This window comes from Schistocerca nitens, chromosome 5, assembly GCF_023898315.1.
Source record: "Schistocerca nitens isolate TAMUIC-IGC-003100 chromosome 5, iqSchNite1.1, whole genome shotgun sequence".
NCBI lineage: Eukaryota > Metazoa > Arthropoda > Insecta > Orthoptera > Acrididae > Schistocerca > Schistocerca nitens.
In genome coordinates, this window is record NC_064618.1 from 128514874 (window position 1) to 128535454 (window position 20581).

At 39.6% G+C, this 20581-nt stretch overlaps 1 protein-coding gene across 4 annotated transcripts in view; it reads left to right on the top strand.

The window, feature by feature from the left end:
* Positions 1–20581, top strand: part of LOC126259967 (serine/arginine repetitive matrix protein 2-like) — a 400597-nt gene that overhangs the window by 155043 nt on the left and 224973 nt on the right. For all 4 annotated transcript variants that reach the window (XR_007546580.1, XR_007546579.1, XM_049957081.1 and 1 more), the window contains exon 5: positions 13684–13811. Coding sequence is in view for 2 of the 4 variants with exons in the window: in XM_049957081.1 (XP_049813038.1) it covers positions 13684–13811 (128 nt within the window). In the remaining 2 variants the exon portion in view is untranslated. The remainder of the gene's footprint in view (positions 1–13683; positions 13812–20581) is intronic.

The following is a 20581-nucleotide window of genomic DNA, read 5'->3' on the forward strand; positions in this document are numbered from 1 at the left end:
ACCTCTTTGAGTCTTTCTTTATTTAGTCTTTCCCTTGCTTTACCTCTCCAGACTTTTTTCAACTTCACTTGCATTTCTCCCATTACTTGGTTGTGGTCTCAATTTATATCCGCTCCTGGATAAGCTTTAGCATTCTTCAAACAGTTCCTAAACCTTCTTTGTTTCAGGATGTAGTCCAACTGATATCTTTCCCTTTTCAAATATGATATCCATGTGTAACGTCTCCTTTTGTGGTGTTCAAATAATGTGTTACCTGCTGCTAATGAATTTTCTTTACAGAAACTAATTAGTTGTTCACCTCTCTCATTTTTTATTCCTAATCCAAATTTTCCTAGTACATCTTCATCTCTTCCTTCACCCTCCACTGCATTCCAGTCCCCCATGATAACGCTGGCATTTCTATTTTCTTTCTTGATGAGTTCTTGTATTTTCTCATAATATTCTCCACTTCCTCATCTCTATGCTGACTGTTTGGCACATATAACTGTATTAATACCAAATCTTTTGAACTACCCTTCAGTCGTATCATCGTCAGTCTTCCATCAATATATTGTACCTTCATTACCTTATTTTTCAACTTTTGCCCTATCATATTCCTACTTTCTTTTCACCACTCTGGATTTCCCCTGAGTAAAAGAGCTTGTAATCTCCACTTTCTATCTCCCCATTCTCTCCCCATCTTATTTCACACAAACCGAGGGCATCTAATCTGTTCCTCTTCATCTCCTGTTTTTCATTCTATAGCTTTCCTGCTTACAGTAGTGGCCTCACATTCCATGTTCCAATCCTTATCTTTCCTCCTTTCACTGTCCCTTTCTTCCTTTTAAATACGTCTACTTGATAACCACAGCAGTTGAGTCCCATAGTGCTCAGAGCCATTTGAACCATTTGAACTCAAATACGTCTACTCTCAGTGTGTTCCCCTCCCAGAGACCCGAATGAGGGGAAGTTTTAACTCTGGAATCTTTCACATGGAGAGACATACCATGTACTGCCTGGGAATGTAATGTGGTAGTTTCCCGTTACTTTCCACATAGGCAGTAGGATGCCTAGCCTAAAGTTAGCAGCTCATCATGAGTCAGACACTGTCTGTAGCCGCCCGTCTGGTGTTCAGCCACTACTTGTGCTCTTTTTGTACCCAAAGAGAAAAGGTGCCTCTTCTGCCAGCTCCGCCGTACAAAAGTCCATCTTCTCCGCCTTCGCTGCCGTTGAGGTCTTCACCGTATACCTGGCAAGGGGCCCTCACGAGGTTCTATCACCTGGGCCAGGTGCACCAAGGTTTTTTAATGAGGTGTTACTCCTCCCCCTCCTCCTGTCTCAACCGGGCTTGGGACCAGCTATGGCGGAGTTCAGGACTAACAGAGGATATTGCATGCATACAGAGAAGGGCAGCACATATGGTCACAGGTTTGTTTAATCTGTGGGAGAAGGCCGCAGAGATACTAAAGGAATTGAACTGGAAGACTCTTGAAGAGAGATGTGAACTATCCTGAGAAAGTCTGTTGGCAAAGTTTCAAGAACCGGTTTTCAATAGTGACTCTAGGAATATACTACAGGCCCCTGTGTATCACTCCTTTAAGGATTGTGAGAATAAGATTAGAATAATTATTCACACACACACACACACACACAAAGATGACTGATTTTAGAAGTTATTGACGTGAAAATTAATATCCAACAGGTGCAGTACTACTAACTCTTTCCCTCTACTTTTTGCAGGGGAAAGGGCAGGATTCCACATAGAATTTAAATTAAAAGATAAACTTCCATACCTATTTACAAGGTCATTTGCTAATTTAATTTCAACTGCTTCCTTAATAACACTACCCCAACAGCTGGAGGAATATGCCAGAATCTCCATGTTGTTAAACTCCATAGGATGATCAGTGCCAAGAATGTTCTTCTATTGGAGATTTTCTCAGCTGACTGAGGTTTTAAATTCCCTTGCGCAACACTTTCTTGCTGTATTTTTACCTTGAAAATGAGAGGGTGTACTCTTCTCGAAATATTGATTGTTGTCAACGATGCCCCCTGGCTACGTTCCTGTAAGTTACTCGAAGATTGTATTTCATCTTAACATTTTCAGTAAACATAATGAAAAGTTCTGGGCCTATGAGATATTACTTTCTTAGCCATCAGTAGGAAACAACACTTTATTCATAATAATTTATCAGAGAAACTGAAATACTTCATTCTTAGATGTTTCTGTACAAAGAATGATGCTACATGGATATAAATGAAATGATGCCTGTTTCTATACATACAATATTTACTAAAGAGTATGAAGAGGTCACAAAGAAAGATCTCAGTTCCATCACTGATGAATTTCATGCAGATCTGTGCAGAATTGGTTGAATTGCTATGTACCAATGTGATTAAAGACGATGGGCATAGGACTTCTTGTCAGATAGATGCAGCCTTCAGACCCCTGTACACCAAAGCAAACATGAGGGAATGCGCATTTGCAAGCAGTGCGGCAGTGGTTAGCAGTATGCAAGTGGTTCCATTGTCATGGTTAAGTTGATTAATTTGTATTCTGTGCAGCATTATAGAGAACAGAAACATGCAACTTGGTTTATTTTGTATGGCGAGCACACTGTTATCTGCGAAATTGTGAAGACACAGAAAAATGTGGTAAAGGATGAAGTGGTTTGGCTGTGACTAGTGATCTGCAGCTGGAACCATTGCTTGCTTTATTCCAAAACTTCACCTACATGTCTATAAATGATTTTTGCATGCTTCTAGCTGCAATTGAACAGCTTTCAAGGCAAGGTACAAGTAATCAATAAACCTTAGCAACTGAAGAGAAGCTAGCACTAATGCTGCGATTATCTATTTTGAATATCAACCCCATCTCTTTCCAAAATTCCTAATGTATGTAGCAGTACATGTAAAACACCTGTGGATTTTATTAACATATACGTGAAGGACATACTATCAGTAAAACTAAGTAATGTAATGTAAAAATAAAAGAAAGACCAGCATAATAGGCTATTTTATAACATGTATTTTACAGTTGTTGGATAAGAGATGTCATTGTTGGAGGAAAAGCAATTTTCACTTACTCTGTTTCTTCTGTATTTAAATTTTGAAAAATAGTGGCCAAACCATGAAATTAACACAGATAACTTGAATTTAAGCCATGAAAATGATCAGGTCTTTCGCATATTTTTATTTTACATTAAACTACAGTGTCTGTTTGTATTTTGATAACATTTATTTTTCTGTTAGGAAATACTGCAACAAATCAAAAGTAAATAAAAAAGAACAAAAATGAAACCAAGAAGACTGTGCCCCACATTATCTGTCAGTTATGCAGTATCTGTAGATGTGGTGGGGAAGAGGGATGTATTATGTCTCTAGAAAGGTCTTCTTCAGAAGAGCAGTTCAAATTGTCCATATCTGCCTGGAACAAGATTTCCTGCACTTAATGTTGTAGTATATCCTGAATGTGGTAGTTGCAGTTTTTAATTTTTGATCAAACATACTCACCAAAGCAGTCACATGCTGATTTTGTTTCCTGTTTCCTGCTCTCTTTGGTGTTGTCACTGATACCTTTGATTATCTTTGGTTTATTATACCTTTTTTATCTCGTGTGGTGGCTCACTTACTTCCACTATCTCTTCCCCGTGTATCTCTTCTGATGCAGTTTGAGGCACAAATATGACACTACTTCATACTTCATCTTCCACCACTTCTGGAACTGATGCATCTTCCTTCACTTCCTCACCTGCTTGAATGGGTTCTTTAAAGAAAATATTTTCTTAACTTAACACACCTCCAGTGACAGTTGACAAAGAAGAAAGAAATCTGATTTCAGGTACCTGGTGGCAAGGAACAAAAAGTGATACATCTGCAGATCTTTCTTGCCTCTGAGATCTGTGCCACACTGATAAAAAACCAAAGAAGTAAGAAATGATTTAGCACAATATTTTAAATCAGGTAATGGGAGGCTTGAGTGGCAGGATAAATATTGTTAAGCTGAGTAAATACTCTGTTTGTACAGCTGTCATTAAACTAAATAAATGCAAAATACTGTCACTACATGTTTATGACTTGACTAATCTCAAAACATCTACTTTTCCTCACTTTGTATGTATCAAGGAGAAATGACAGTGATAAGAAGTCAAACCACTTGGAATTACACTTTTCCGCTGCATCCATTCCCAATGTTGTATGCCCTTTTCACTTTTTTCGCCTAAAAGAAGATAGTAGGGAGTCCATTTTCTTCTTCACTTCCTCTGTTTGAATTAATAGCGCTCTGGCAATTTCTTGTCAAGCATAATTTTTTTGGTAGATATTTTATGTTGTCCATCTCCAGGTTCCCACAGGCAGCTTTGGGATCTGTGCTCTTGCATCAACTGAAGTATGTTGTCATCGAGCCACTGCCACTCCCATCACCAAAAAAAATCACTTTCATTACACAAAATAATCAGTTTTTGAAAATGTAATATAATTGGATAGATATAAAATGTATTCACCAAGTGGCAGCAGTAGAAAACACACATAAAAGTTAAGGAAATGTGCAAGTTTTCAGAGCCATTGACTGCTATTGGCAGAAGGGTTGAAGGGGAAGGAAGAAGGGTGAAGAAAAAGGACTGGTGACTTTTAGGAAATGGGGAGAGCTCTGGAAAAGTCACCTAGAACCCTGAGTCAAACGAAGCTTATTGGATAAGTTGAGAAAGAAAGAAAGATCGTTGGGAACTATATCAGTATTTTCTCCTGCTGCCACTTATGAAGTAGAGTTTTTTATCCATCCAATTATATTATACTTTTAGTGAACAACATCATATAGTGTGTGTTTAAAAAATACCATATTGCGGCAAACCGAATGCACTGTGTTTATCATACTGAAACTCGTGCTGAAACGGAGAGGTCACAAACTTCCTTTCATGCCTCGCTCTAAAACTGACAACCAGTAGATCACAAGTGAACACCTGTGAATGCGACCTGCGCATGTTCGAACACCATGCACGTTCTGTTTACACTAGAAAGAATTATCATTCACTGTTCTGCCTTCTCTGGTAAAGGATATCAGAATATACAGTACAGTGCAGTCAGTTTTACATGAATATTTAGATAAGAAAAGCTTCTGTTCCCAACAGATTTCATGCAATTTGACCAAAGCTCAAAATTCGGCTTGCTGAAAATATTCAACTAAAAAAATGTGAAAGCAGGATATGACTTCAAAGTAGTAGATGAAACTTCCTATATATTCCTATGAGTTGCAATCGGTTGTTTCGGTGTCCCACTGTGAATCAAAATGATAAAAGTGGTTCTAGGTGAAATATTTATAAGAAATGATTACTTGTTCCTTTGGTTACACTAGACATGTCACAACCATTGCTTAAGAGGATCAAAGAACCATTAATGCTCAATGGTATACAGTAACGTGTGTGCCACATGTCGTTATCAGGAGGTAAAACAGTTGAAAAGTCATGTCATTCTTGGTTTGTACACTGCCGGCATTCATACAAAACGTGAAGCAGTTGATTATTCGATGCTGAAAAACATTGAACTCATAATGACATTGTAAGATTCACCTAGTTTATCTTCTAATGACCTCTGTTATGTCAAAGAAAACATGTATAGACAATGATTTTCATCCCTTCAAGAAGCTGTTGAATCCTACCAAAAGTATGCTTTTTAGGTATTCCCATCAGTGTGGAAAAATAATTCCAGGATTTTTTCAGACACATGCAGAAATGCATAAGTTTAAAAGTCATGTATTTTAAGAAAAAATAAAATGATTTCTACCAAAAACATTTCTTTCGTTGTTTTTGGAACAACTTATGGTCCGTGTATGCTCCCCATCTACAATTCAGCTCTCCCACTATGTGCTGAATGGTGATCTTTCCTTATTTACATAGTTTTTATTCCACCGAGATGCTCCAGTGTCACATTATGTACTGGTTTTGTGTGAGAGGATTTGCTTTGCACTTAGGTAGGGCACAGATGATTTTGTCTTATAATGTATTATCAATAAATATAGTACACCAAGGAGGAAACAGAACCCTGCATATGAAGTAGTATGTTACAAGAAACAGTAAATAACTTCCTGATATTGTGACATTTAACTCACTTGGAATCTGGTAAAAGTATCCCCCTCTACCGTCTTACATTTTTCATATTTTATGTTCGATACATGTACATAAGTATGCATCAAAATACTAATCAGAGGTTTATCTGTTATGCAATCCAGCTTTTTGGAATTTAGCTTGTAGTTTTCAACAAAAGAATGTGTTAAATAGTGAGCCAACTTAGACTTCAATCTAGGCTGCAGACCAGTGTCTGTCAACAACATTTTGTTGTATTTGCATTTGTTGGCTTCACCAACTCACAACAAATTATTGCTTCCAAGTGTAACGTAGAACTCGAGCTGATTTACAGATCAAACTCGTCAGAATCAAAATTTTGAGCTGTGGGTATGTTTTGTGCAGGCAGTATGAATATAAGTCCTTTATTTACATTATGGGAGAGCCGGAACAATGATAAAGGGATCTGGTTATGATATCTAACTAAATGTAAAACCAATACCTACACATGTTTCAGTGTCAGTGTAACACATACTAATCAGTGTATATAGAATTAGAACATTATATTACTCTGTGAACAAGATCATGATTTATTCATTGTTCAGACAAATAATCAAAACCACGCAGCATAAATCTTTCAACTAGCCAAGAACTGATTATAATCCTCTTTGATACCATATAACCATTGGAAAATACTTATAGAGGCAAACTAACCTATGAAATACATCTTCTGAGTAGAACTATATACCAAAAATCTTGAAATTGTGTACATGAAACTGTAATGAAGTAATATTTTCTATATTTTGAAGTAGCTGTGAGAGCAAGTGACTGTTTAATGATTACTGGCACATGCAATCCAAAAACATTATTTAACTGGATAGAAAAAAATCTACTCACCAAGTGGCAACAGAACACACACATAAAAGACTGTTGTGATTGGCATGCTTTCAGAGCCAGTGGCTCCTTCTTCAGGCAGAGGGGTTGAAGGGGAAGGAAGAAGGGTGAAGGAAAAGGACTGGAGAGATCTAGGAAAAGGGATAGATTTTGGGAAAGTCACCCAGACCCATAGGTCAGGGGAGACTTACCATACAGCATGAGAAGGAAAGACTGATTGTTGGGGACGGCATTGGGCGAGATATGAAAACCTGAGAGCTTAAAGGTGGAAGACAGGGTGATATGAAAGACAGAGATTACTACTAAAATTTCGCGCATGAGTTAATAAGAGAGAGAAGCCAAGTGCATTGTACGTAACAGAGGTGGGAGGGAGCGAGTAGTTACAGTGAAGCAAAGAGTAGTTACAGTGAAGAAAAGCTGAGACGGAAGAAATTAATGTAAATTAAGGCCAGGTGAGTGGTGAGAACCAAGGACATGTTGTAGTGCTAGTTCCCACCTGTGGCGTTCTGAGAAACTGGTGTCTGTGGGAAGAATCCAGATGGTGCGTCTGGTGAAACAGGCACTGAGGTCACGAATGTCATGTTGTGGAGCATACTCTGCAACAGGATATTGCAAGTTGCCAGTATGTACCCTTTGCCTGTGCCCATTCCTCCTAATTGATAATTTGGTGGTAGTCATGCCAGTGTAGAAGACTGAACAGTGTTTACATAATAGCTGGTTTTTGATAGTTAGTTCTGCCAGTTACAGGGCCATTATAGGTGGTGGTAGGAGGGCGTATAGGGCAAGTCTTGCAGTGGGGACGGTCACCAGGGTAGGAGCCATAGGGTAGGGAGATGGGTGCAGAGGGAGCATAGGGTCTGACAAGAATTTTGCGGAGATTGGGAGGGCAATGGAAAGCTATTCTAGGTGTGGTGGGCAAAATTTCAGGTAGAATGGATCTCATTTCAGGGCATGATTTCAGGAGTGCTTTAGATGAGAGGTTAGGAACACAGTACTGTTGTGACTGGTTCTTTGGATTATGGGTTATTGTTGGTCTGGGAGGCAGTGGTGAAGGCTGTGGGATGTTAAGGAGGTTGGACAAGCTCGGTTTGTAGTAGAGGAGTGGTGGTTGATGGTGTGGCTGTTTAGGAAGCCGCAGAAGAACAGGAAGGGAACTAGCACTGTTCAGGTAGTTTAGCAGAAGGTGGGATAGCTTTTTGAGGTGAAGTCTGGCATTTTGTTGCAGTTTGAATTTGGCTTGGTGGATGATACTGTTCAAGGAAACATGAGGAACAGATAACTGCAGGATTTTGTAGAAGGAGAGATGTCTGGTAGAGTGGAAATTTGCTGATGAGGCATATAGGTTACTTACTTGTTGCGTAAGAGCAAGAGATTGCTGTCTTTGAAACTGTAAAAGAGCCTGGTGTAGCATGAGATTGTATCCAGAAACAGGGACTTTCAATGTTACGCCTTTTGGAGTAACTCCAAGGGACAGGCAGGTTTCAAGAAACAGAATGTGGGCTCTTAGTTTTGATACTGCAAAGACATGTTTTCGAAAGGAGCAGATGTGTAATGAAATGGGATTTATCATGGCAATAGAGGGCAGTTTGGAGAGTTAAAAATCATGATAGTGACAAAAATAAATAAATAAGCAGAGGGTGGAAAGGATAGAAAAATGGAAGAAAAGCAATGGAAAAAGTTGGAAAAATTAGAAAATTTCATACATAAATCGTTAATGAGAGGTAATGAGTGGGCGATCTAATTGATATGAAAAATGATAAAAGGAAAAAATGGATCGTGAAAGTTGTGAAAACAGACAAAATCTTAGAAATGGGTAAACAGAAGGTGAAAGTCATAGGAGAAAATGTAAACTACTTAGCTTGGCAACCAAAGTGACGTAAGAGACGGCAATAAAAGTCTATCAGAGCGATTTGCCGAAAAACAGTCACACAAAAACGTGAAAGAATTACCTATAGACAAGATAAGTGGATGGTGGAATAGAAAATACCTGTCAAATTTGCGAATAAATTGGTGACAGACGATCGGGATACAGCCAAGCAGTGAAATGAACTGTAATTTGTTGTATTCAAATTCGTAAATAACAATGGAATAGTTTTATGCAAATAAAAATCTAAATGAAAATATATCCATCTAAGAGCGAAGGCAGAGTGCTGATTAATCTTGGTGATACAGATGAATAAACGAGTGCATTAACACATCAGGTAGAAAACAGACGACACTTTTTGAACAAGACAGATGATGACAAAGACTGACAGGAGAAGGAATAAGAAGGAATGATGGCCACATGGGCCAATATAACAATGAAAACAATCAATTACTGATAAAATTATTTAACTGGCTGCATAAGAAGTCTACTTACCAAGTGGCGGCAGAACAAACACATAAAAGACAGTTGCGATTGGCAAGCTTTTGGAGCAAGTGGCTCCTTCTTCAGGCAGAAGGGTTGAAGGGGAAGAAAGAAGGGCGAAGGAAAAGGACTTGAGAGGTCTACGAAAAGAGATAGATTTTGGGAAAGTCACACAGAACCGTGGGTCAGGGGAGACTTACCATACAGGATGAGAAGGAAAGACTAATTGTTGGGGACTGCATCGGATGAGATTTGAAAACTTGAGTGCTTAAAGGTGGAAGACAAGGTAATATGCAGGACAGATGTTACTACTAAAATACCATGCACGAGTTAATTAGAGGGAGAAGCTAAGTTCATTGTACGTAACAGAGGTGGGAGGGATGGTGAAAAATAGATGGAAAAGACAATGAAAGATGAAAGATGTAGGAAATTAAAACGGAGTGAAGCAAAGAGTAGTTACAGTGAAGCAAAGAGAGCAGTTACAGTGAAGCAAAGAGAGCAGTTACAGTGAAGCAAAGAGAGCAGTTACAGTGAAGCAAAGAGAGCAGTTACAGTGAAGCAAAGAGAGTAGTTACAGTGAAGAAAAGCTGAGACGGAAGAAATTAACATAAATTAAGGCCAGGTGGGTGGTGAGAACCAAGGACATGTTGTAGTGCTAATTCCCACCTGCTGAGTTCTGAGAAACTGTCATCTCGGGGAAGAATCCAGTGGTGTCTGGTGAAACAGGTGCCGAGGTCAGGAATGTCATGTTGTAGAGCATGCTCTGCAACAGGATATTGTGAGTTGCCTATACCCATTCCTCCTAATTGATAATTTGGCAGTAATCATGCTGATGTAGGAGGCTGAACAGTGTTTACATAATAACTGGTATATTACGTGTCGTTTCGCAGGTGGCTCTCCATTTCAAAGTATATGTTTTGCCAGTTACAGGGCTATCATAGGTGGTGGTTGGAGGGCACATACGGCAAGTCTTGCAGCGGTGTCGGTTGCAGGGGTAGGAGCCATATAGAATAGGGAGATAGGTGCAGAGGGAGCATAGGGTCTGAGATAGAGAGGGCGATGGAAAGCTATTCTAACTAACTCTCAGACAGAATGGATCTCATTTTAGATTCAGTATCCAAACAAATATGTTTGTTTCAGATGCCAAGGCTGTATGGAAGGGAACATTAGACATGGAAGGGATGGCAGCTGTCAAAATTGTTTGTTGGTAGGTTTAATGTGGATAGAAGTGTGCAGCTGGCCTTTGGTAAGGACAAGATCCATTTCAAGGAAGGTGGCATGGGATTCAGAATAGGACCATGTGAAACTTAATTGGGAGAAGGTATTCAGAGATTCCAGGAATTTTAGCAGGTCACCCTCACCATGAGTCAATATGGCAAAGATGTCATCAATGTATCCAAACCAAACCAGGGGCTGAATACTTATGGATCCCAGGAAAACCCCTTCCAAGCAACCCATGAAAAGGTTGGCATAGGAAGGAGCCATCCTGGTTCTCATGGCCATGCCCATGATTTGTTTGTATGTCTGCCCCTCAAAACTGAAGTAGTTGTTAGTAAGTATAAAGCTGCTTAAGGTGAGTAGGAAGGATGTCATAGGTTTGGAATCAGATGAGTGCTGACTGAGGAAATGTTCAGCAGCAGACAGACCATTTACATGGCGGGACGTTGGTATAGAGGAAGGTGGCATCAATGGTGACAAGCAAGTTGTGTGTTGGGAGTGGGACAGGCACGGATTTAAGACACACTAGGAAATGGTTGGTATCTTTGATGTAGGAGGGGAGTTTTTGTATTATGGGTTTCAGGTTTTGATCAACTAAGGCAGATATACACTCCTGGAAATTGAAATAAGAACACCGTGAATTCATTGTCCCAGGAAGGGGAAACTTTATTGACACATTCCTGGGGTCAGATACATCACATGATCACACTGACAGAACCACAGGCACATAGACACAGGCAACAGAGCATGCACAATGTCGGCACTAGTACAGTGTATATCCACCTTTCGCAGCAATGCAGGCTGCTATTCTCCCATGGAGACGATCGTAGAGATGCTGGATGTAGTCCTGTGGAACGGCTTGCCATGCCATTTCCACCTGGCGCCTCAGTTGGACCAGCGTTCGTGCTGGACGTGCAGACCGCGTGAGACGAAGCTTCATCCAGTCCCAAACATGCTCAATGGGGGACAGATCCGGAGATCTTGCTGGCCAGGGTAGTTGACTTACACCTTCTAGAGCACGTTGGGTGGCACGGGATACATGCGTACGTGCATTGTCCTGTTGGAACAGCAAGTTCCCTTGCCGGTCTAGGAATGGTAGAACGATGGGTTCGATGACGGTTTGGATGTACCGTGCACTATTCAGTGTCCCCTCGACGATCACCAGTGGTGTACGGCCAGTGTAGGAGATCGCTCCCCACACCATGATGCCGGGTGTGGCCCTGTGTGCCTCGGTCGTATGCAGTCCTGATTGTGGCGCTCACCTGCACGGTGCCAAACACGCATACGACCATCATTGGCACCAAGGCAGAAGCGACTCTCATCGCTGAAGACGACACGTCTCCATTCGTCCCTCCATTCACGCCTGTCGCGACACCACTGGAGGCGGGCTGCATGATGTTGGGGCGTGAGCGGAAGACGGCCTAACGGTGTGCGGGACCGTAGCCCAGCTTCATGGAGACGGTTGCGAATGGTCCTCGCCGATACCCCAGGAGCAACAGTGTCCCTAATTTGCTGGGAAGTGGCGGTGCGGTCCCCTACGGCACTGCGTAGGATCCTACGGTCTTGGCGTGCATCCGTGCGTCGCTGCGGTCCGGTCCCAGGTCGACGGGCACGTGCACCTTCCGCCGACCACTGGCGACAACATCGATGTACTGTGGAGACCTCACGCCCCACGTGTTGAGCAATTCGGTGGTACGTCCACCCGGCCTCCCGCATGCCCACTATACGCCCTCGGTCAAAGTCCGTCAACTGCACATACGGTTCACGTCCACGCTGTCGCGGCATGCTACCAGTGTTATAGACTGCGATGGAGCTCCGTATGCCACGGCAAACTGGCTGACACTGACGGCGGCGGTGCACAAATGCTGCGCAGCTAGCGCCATTCGACGGCCAACACCGCGGTTCCTGGTGTGTCCGCTGTGCCGTGCGTGTGATCATTGCTTGTACAGCCCTCTCGCAGTGTCCGGAGCAAGTATGGTGGGTCTGACACACCGGTGTCAATGTGTTCTTTTTTCCATTTCCAGGAGTGTGCGTTCAGTGGGTGCTTTGAAGGCAGCAACTATAGGAAGGTGGTGGTGTGTGGTTTGGGTGGGATAAGAAGTTCTATGGATTGAGGTGATAGTCGTTGTGAGGGGTCTGATGTTTTAAGGAGGGATGGCAGGTCAGTTTGAATCACAGGGATGGGATCTTGATGGTAGATGCTTTATGTAGAGGTGTCAGACAGCTAGTGTAGACCTTCAGTAACGTACTCCTTTCGGCCAAGTACTACAGTGGTAGATCATTTGTCTGCTGGGAGGATAACGATGGAGTCATCAGCTTTTAGGGAACGTAGAGCCTTGAGTTCTGCAGAGGACAGGTTAGGTCATGTTGTAGGGACCTGAGGAAGGGTTGTGAGACAATGCTGGATGTGAGGAATTCTTGGAAGGCTTGTAAGGGATGATTTTGAGGTAATGGTGGTGGGTCAAGTTGGGCTCATGGTCTGAGCTGTTAAAGATGGGTCAGTGCCAGGTTTGCTGCTGGAAAGGTTTTAGGGTTGGGTTGCGAAGTGAAATTTCTGATGGATATTACGTGTGAAGGAAAGGAGGCCCTTCACCAAAGTAGTATGATCAAAAGCAGGTTTAGGGTTGAAAGTGAGGCCCTTAGATAATACAGATAATTCAGGAGGGAAGAGTGCTTTAGATGAAACGTTTTCCGTCTGTTTTTCACTGCCCCCTACCACCTGTACTACATACAATGCACTTAGCTTCTCACTCTTATTAACTCGTGTACAATGTTTTAGTAGTAATCTCTGTTTTGCATATTACCATGTCTTCCACCTTTAAGTTCTCAGGTTTTCAAATCTCATCTGATGCAGTCCCGCGGTTCTGGGTGACTTTCCCAAAATCTACCCCTCTTCCTAGACGTCTCCAGTCCTTTTCCTTCTCCCTTCTCCTTTCTTCCTTCCCTTTCAACCCTTCTGTCTGAAAAAGGAGCCACTCGCTCCAAAAGCTTGTCAATCACAACAGTCTTTTATGTTTATGTTCTGCCGCTTCTTGGTGAGTATATTTTTTATGTATCCAGTTAAATAATTTTATCAATAATTGATTGCAATCCAAAAACAGCACAATAAATTTATTCACATTCTCTTCCATTTTCTAATTCTGCTTATTATTATGTACAATGTTTTCTGAGGAATTTGTTTGTGTGTAGAGAATGAATGGGTCCCTGTGTCCCCGAAGGCTGCAGATGTTGCTGGTCCCAACATCCCCGACGAGAAGTCGCACAGTGGTCAGACAGCTAAGGGTGAAGTGTCTCCCAGCCAGAACTGTCCATCTGAGGTACACATTCTAATGCTATATTTCACTTGTTTCTTACTATAATAATTTTGATGAATATTAGTATTTGTGCATCCGAGACATTTTTAGTTGTAATGTTTTTGTATATTGGCCTAATCCTGCTGTTCTATTCACTATTACTCTACAACTATACTGTTCAGGTCAGTATGACCCAACATTAAAATACTTGAAAAAACTTCTATGAACACTCATTTTTGTACACTTGTTGACATTATTATGTAGCAGTATGTTGTTGAAAATAATAATAATAATAATAATAATAATAATAGATAGAACAATATTCAAGAAAATTTCTTTTTTTAATGTTCACGCAGGGTAAATTCGAAACAGTGTACAGTTTTGAATAAGGTATCCTTCTTTTGATACTTCTTACCACTTTATTGCCTGTGATGTGTACAAAGTCGTAAGTATGAACAAAAGTTCTCAAAACAGGAAATTATTTTTGAAAATATTAACATTTGTCTTTTAACTTTTATTCTTACTCATTGCTATTTGGACAGAAATAGGTGACTTGTGTTTTGCAAGCATGTAAAATGTTTATTACATTTTCCGCAGAATATGTTTGTTTAATCGTCACTACTGTCTCGACATAACTTACTGTCTGCTTGATGAGTAAGTTTTCTTATTATTACTGATTATGGCATGCCTGCCACACGTTCTGGATTTTAGAAGCTTGCCTTGCTATTCTCAGGGAATTTTCTGTTTTTGGGAAATGCCTAATGCAATCTGTTCTGCTACCAGTGACTTTGCAAGTTCATCCAAGAGTATTCTGCCCCTCAATATTTTTCATCCTATTATTTCATTTTGAAGCGCTGTACAAAGTATTACTTCAAATGAACTTTTTATGTCACACATTCTGCTGGTTGCATACCTGGTAACTTCTGGGGCACTCTTGGCAGCCAAAGTCGATAAGGAGCCATGTTGTGCTGGTGGGTGTAACTGCTGTTCTATATTTTTTTTTTTTAAAAAAAAAGTTGTAAACTGTCATCATTTTTATCAGAACACTTTCTTTCATATACGTTGCTGACATGATCTTCAAACTTGGAAAAGTGTTCCTTCATCTATTTCGGAATTTACTTATTATTCCAGCGCAACATCAGTCAGTGATCTAATTGTCGTGGTGTCCCCTTAAAGATTGAAATAATCGAGAAGTTCTAAGTGATTCTTGGAAAAAGCAAGAAAGTGAGAAACAAACTCATTGTTGTAAATGCAGAGGCTTTGTTTCTTGTTCACAGTACGTTTAAACAACAAAAATCATTATTACTGTAAAATATAACAGAAAACTAAAAAAAAAAATTGACATTAGAGTAATAATATTTGTGTCAGGTCCTTATGACCTGAACTTTACATATGTCCATATTAATGTACACTTAAAATATTTTAAGTATTTTTGTACACACATTGCTTATGCATTTTCAGACAAATTCACAAAATTTTGTAAAATTATCTTAGTATTTAAATAATCAGAAACAAAATTTGTAGTAATCTTGGTTCATATAAATCCAAACAGATCAGCAGGATTAAATTTAGAAAGTAGACCAACATGCATAAAATAACATTCAAATGCTTTCTGTTTTCCGGCTTAGAAATTGGTTGCAGACAGTGTTTAAAGTTATTGTATCGAGTGTAATCACTGCAAGTAATAGTAATAAGTTTGTACACTGAGCAAGCTGAGAGAGAGAGAGAGAGAGAGAGAGAGAGAGAGAGAGAGAGAGAGAGAGAGAGAGATATTTTGAAAAGGAATTAAATTTGAGGGAAAAGAAATAAAAAGATGACATTTGCTGTTGTAGATGACAAAGAACTCGAAACAGCAGTTGAACGGAACAGATAGTGTCTTCAAAAGATGTTATAAGACTAACATCAGTACAATTAAAAGGAGATTAGTGGAACATAGTCGTATCAGATCAGATGATGCTGAGGAAATTAGATTAGAAAATGACACACTCAAAAGGAGCAGATGATTTTTGCTATTTGCGCAGCAAAATAACTGATGATGGCAGAAGTAGAGCAGAGACTAAAGGCAGAATGACAATAGCAAGAAGAGTGTTTCTGAAAAACTAGAAATTTGTTTATGTCAAATATAAGTCTTTTCTGTAGGTATTTTCCTAGAGTGTAGCCTTGAACAGAAATGAAACAACAGTCCTGTCAAGAAGGAAACAAGATTTTCAAATGTGGTGCTACAGAAGAGTTTTTAGATTAGATTAGATTAGATTTACTTTCATTCCAATTGATCCGTAGTGAGGAGGTCCTCCAGGATGTGGAACATGTCAGAAAAACAACAATACATGACAAATATTTACAATTAAAACAAATAAGCTAATGTACCATTCCACAGGTCCCAAGTGGAATGATCGTCATTTTTTAATGAACACTAAGAGTAATTTTACAAATACTAATGCACTGAATTTAAAATAAAAAAGTTTTTTATTTATTTATAAGGTAATACAACTACTGTAATACTTATTTACAATGAACACATTACTGCACTGAAATGGTGCAGAAGTTAGATTATACTAACACACACACACACACACACACACACACACAAATTTTCAATGAACACATTACTGCACTGAAATTGTGCAGAAGTTATGTTGTACTTATATACAAATCAGTTGGTTTTACTAAGAAATTCATCAATGGAGTAGAAGGAGTTGGCCACCAATAAATCCTTTAGGCTTCTCTTAAACTGAATTTCATTGGTTGTTAAGATTTTTATGGCTGCTGGCAAGTTATTGAAAATGTGTGTTCCTGAATAATGCACACCTTTTTGTACAAGACTAAGTGACTTTAAATCCTTGTGAAGATTATTCTTATTTCTAGTATTGATTCCATGAATTGAGCTGTTGGTTTGAAAAAGTGATATATTTTTAATGACAAATTTCATTAAGGAATAAATATATTGGGAAGCAGTAGTTAGTATCCCTAGTTCCCTAAACAGGCTTCTGCAGGATGTTCTTGAGTTCACACCACATATAACTCTCACTGCACGTTTTTGTGCCCGGAAAACTTTAGCTTGGCTTGATGAATTACCCCAAAAAATAATCCCATATGACATTATGGAATGAAAGTAAGCATAGTATGCCAGCTTTTTCATTTTTATATCCCCTATGTCTGACAAAATTCGCATTGCAAACAGAGATTTGTTAAGACGCTTCAGCAGTTCTGTGGTGTGCTCCTCCCAGTTGAATTTATTATCAAGCTGTAATCCCAAGAATTTAACACTGTCCACTTCTTCTATCTTCTTGTCATCGTATGTTAGACATATACTCTTGGGACACCCCTTACAAGTTCTGAACTGCATGTAGTGTGTTTTTTCAAAGTTTAGTGACAAAGAATTGGCTAGGAACCAGTGATTAATGTCCACAAATATTTTATTGGCTGATCTTTCTAAGACTACATTTGACTTGCTATTTATTGCAATGTTTGTATCATCGGCAAACAAAACAAACTTGGCATCTGGTAATGTTACTGATGAAAGGTCATTGATATACACAAGAAAAAGTAAGGGCCCCAAAATGGAACCTTGTGGGACCCCACATGTAATTAGTTCCCAGTTGGATGAGGCCGGATAGCTTGATACATGCCTCTTTCCTAATAACACCCTTTGTTTCCTGCCAGAGATATAAGATTTGAACCATTTTGCAGCATTTCCTGTTATACTATAATATTCTAATTTACTTAAAAGGATATTGTGATTTACACAGTCAAATGCCTTTGACAGATCACAAAATATACCAGTTGCCTGCAATTTTTTGTCTAATGAATTAAGCACATTTTCACTGTAAGTGTAGATAGCCTTCTCAATATCAGAACCTTTTAGAAATCCAAACTGTGACTTTGACAGTATGTTATTTGAGATAAGATGGTTATAAAGACGACTGTACATTACTTTTTCGAAAATTTTTGAGAATGCTGGCAACAGTGAAATTGGACGGAAATTTGATGCTATTTCTTTATCTCCCTTCTTAAACAGTGGCTTAACTTCAGCATATTTCAGCCATTCAGGAAATATTCCACTAATAAACGACTGGTTACACAGATAGCTTAATATGTTACTTAGCTCAGAATCACATTCTTTAATTAACTTTGTTGATATTTCATCATACCCACTAGATGTTTTTGATTTTAAAGATTTTATGATGGACATTATTTCTGTTGGGGTAGTGAGGGTCAAATTCATATTAAGGAAGTTACTTGAAATGTCTGGTCTAAGGTAATCCATAGCAGCATCTACCGAACCTGACAACCCCATCTTGTCAGTAACAGTTATAAAATGTTTGTTAAAAAGTTCTGCAACACTATACACATCTGTCACCAATGTATCATTTACTCTTAATGCTATTTGTTCCTCTTCATGCCTGGTTCTACCGGTCTCCTCCTTCACTATATCCCATATTGTCTTTATTTTGTTATCTGATATGACTATCTTTTCCTTGTAATATATTTGCTTTGACATCCGTATTACAGTCTTTAATATTTTGCAGTATTTCTTATAATGTGCTATAGCATCAACATTGGAAATGTTTCGGAGTGACAGATACAGTTTTCTTTTTGTTTTACAAGATACCCCTATTCCTCGAGTAATCCATGGCTTCTTTGTAGACTTTGCTCTAACCTTGGTAAGTTTTGGGGGAAAGCAGTGTTCGAATAAGGTAAGCACTTTATTAGCAAAAATGTTATATTTTTCATTCATGCCATGAACGCTGTAAACATCAGTCCAGTGAATGTCTCTGAGGAGTGTCCTAAAATAATCAATTTTTGGCTTACTGATTACCCTTTTGAGCTCAGATTTAACAGATTTTATATCCTGTTCAGTATTAACATTTAACAGAAGGAACTGCATGTCATGGTCTGAGAGGCCATTGACTATTGGTTTTGTAATATAATTTTGTTCATTGGACTTTTCTATAAAGATATTATCAATGGCTGTTTGTGAGCAAGTGGCTATCCTAGTGGGGAACTTTACTGTGGGAATTAAGTTGAATGATAGTGTTACTAACTCAAACAAGTTCTTATTGGGAGAGTCTTTAAGGAAATCTACATTGAAATCACCAGCAACCACTATTTCTTTGTTTTTGGTTGTTAAATGGGCCAGTACAGCTTCAAGGTGGTTGACAAACAGATTAAAGTTACCTGCAGGTGCTCGATATACACTTAATATTATGAAGGATTTTTTGTGAAATTCTAATTCTGTTGCACATGCTTCCATATGCTGTTCTAGGCAAAATTTATGAATGTCTATGTTCTTAAATTTATGACAGTTCCTGATGAATGTGGCAACTCCTCCTTTCTCCATTTCTGATCTACAAAAGTGAGATGCTAACCTAAACCCTGTAACACTTAAAAGTTCTATCCTGAAGATTAGGTAGGTAAATTGAATAACTGATGTGAAAGTACTGAACTGAATTGGGCTATAAAGGAATTTATGGCACAACCTGATTAAAAGACTAAAAGAAGTAATTGGTTGATAGGACACATCCTGAGAGGCATGAAGAAATCATTAATTTGGTGATGGGGTAGAGAGAGAGAGAGAGAGAGAGAGAGAGAGAGAGAGAGAGAGAGAGAGAGAGGTGGGGAGGGGGGGGTCAGAAACTGTAGAGGGAAAGCAGGTTCAAATATGTCTAGGTTGCAGTAATTATGCAGAGATGAATAGGCTGACATAAGGCAGTCTAGCATGGAGAGTTGCATCCAGCCACTCTACAAACTGAAGACCACCACGACACATCATATTTGAAGCATACATCACAAAATACAAATACACTGATAGGAAAAAGAAATCCCAATATCAAAAAATAGTAAATGTAGAGTAATGAAACTTCAGGAATACATTTGTCTAGGAAACATATTTAAGTGATTAACACTGCCAGATAAGCCATTGTAAATTTGAAATGCTGATACATTAATAAGTGGTGTAACCACCAGAATGTTGAATATAAGCATGCAGATGTTCATGCATTGTGTTGCAAAGGTGCCAGATGTCAGTTTGTGGACTGGAGTTCCATGCCTACTGCACTTGTTCAGACAGTACAGGGATGGTTAGTGCTGCTGTGGATGACGCTCGAGTTGTCATCCGATGATGTCCCCCGTGTGCTCAATTAAGAGAGAGTCCTGGTGATCGAGCAGGCCAAGGCAAAGACATCAACACTGTTGGCAGCACAACAGGTCGAACCACTATATCGATGTACAAACATGCAGTCAGGGTACATGGGACAACCATAAGAGTGCTCCTGCAGTCATATGAAATCACATCTCAGACCATGACTCCAGTTGTAGGTCCAGTGTGTCAACCACAGAGACAGGTTGGTTGCAGCCCTTAAGCTGGTCTCCTCCTGACCATCACATGGCCATCACTGGCATCGAGGCAGAACCAGCTTTCATCACAAAACACAACAGTATTCCACCTTGCCCTTCAATGAGCTCTCGCTTGACACCAGTGAAGTTGTAAATGGCGGTGGTTTGGGTTCAGTGGAATGCATGCTACAGGGTATCTGGCTTGGAGCTTTTCTTGAAGTAACTGATTTGGAACAGTTTGTTGTGTTACTGTCGTGCCAATTGCTGCTCAGATTACTGCCGCAGATGCAGTATGATGCACCAGAGGCATCTGTCCATAGCCCAGTTTTCTTGTGACTGTACATTCTCGTGACCACTGCAACCAGTAGTCATGTACAGTGACTACGTTTCTGCCAAGTCTTTCTGCCAGAATTGCAGAATAAACATCCAACTTATTGTAGCCCTATTACATGACCTCA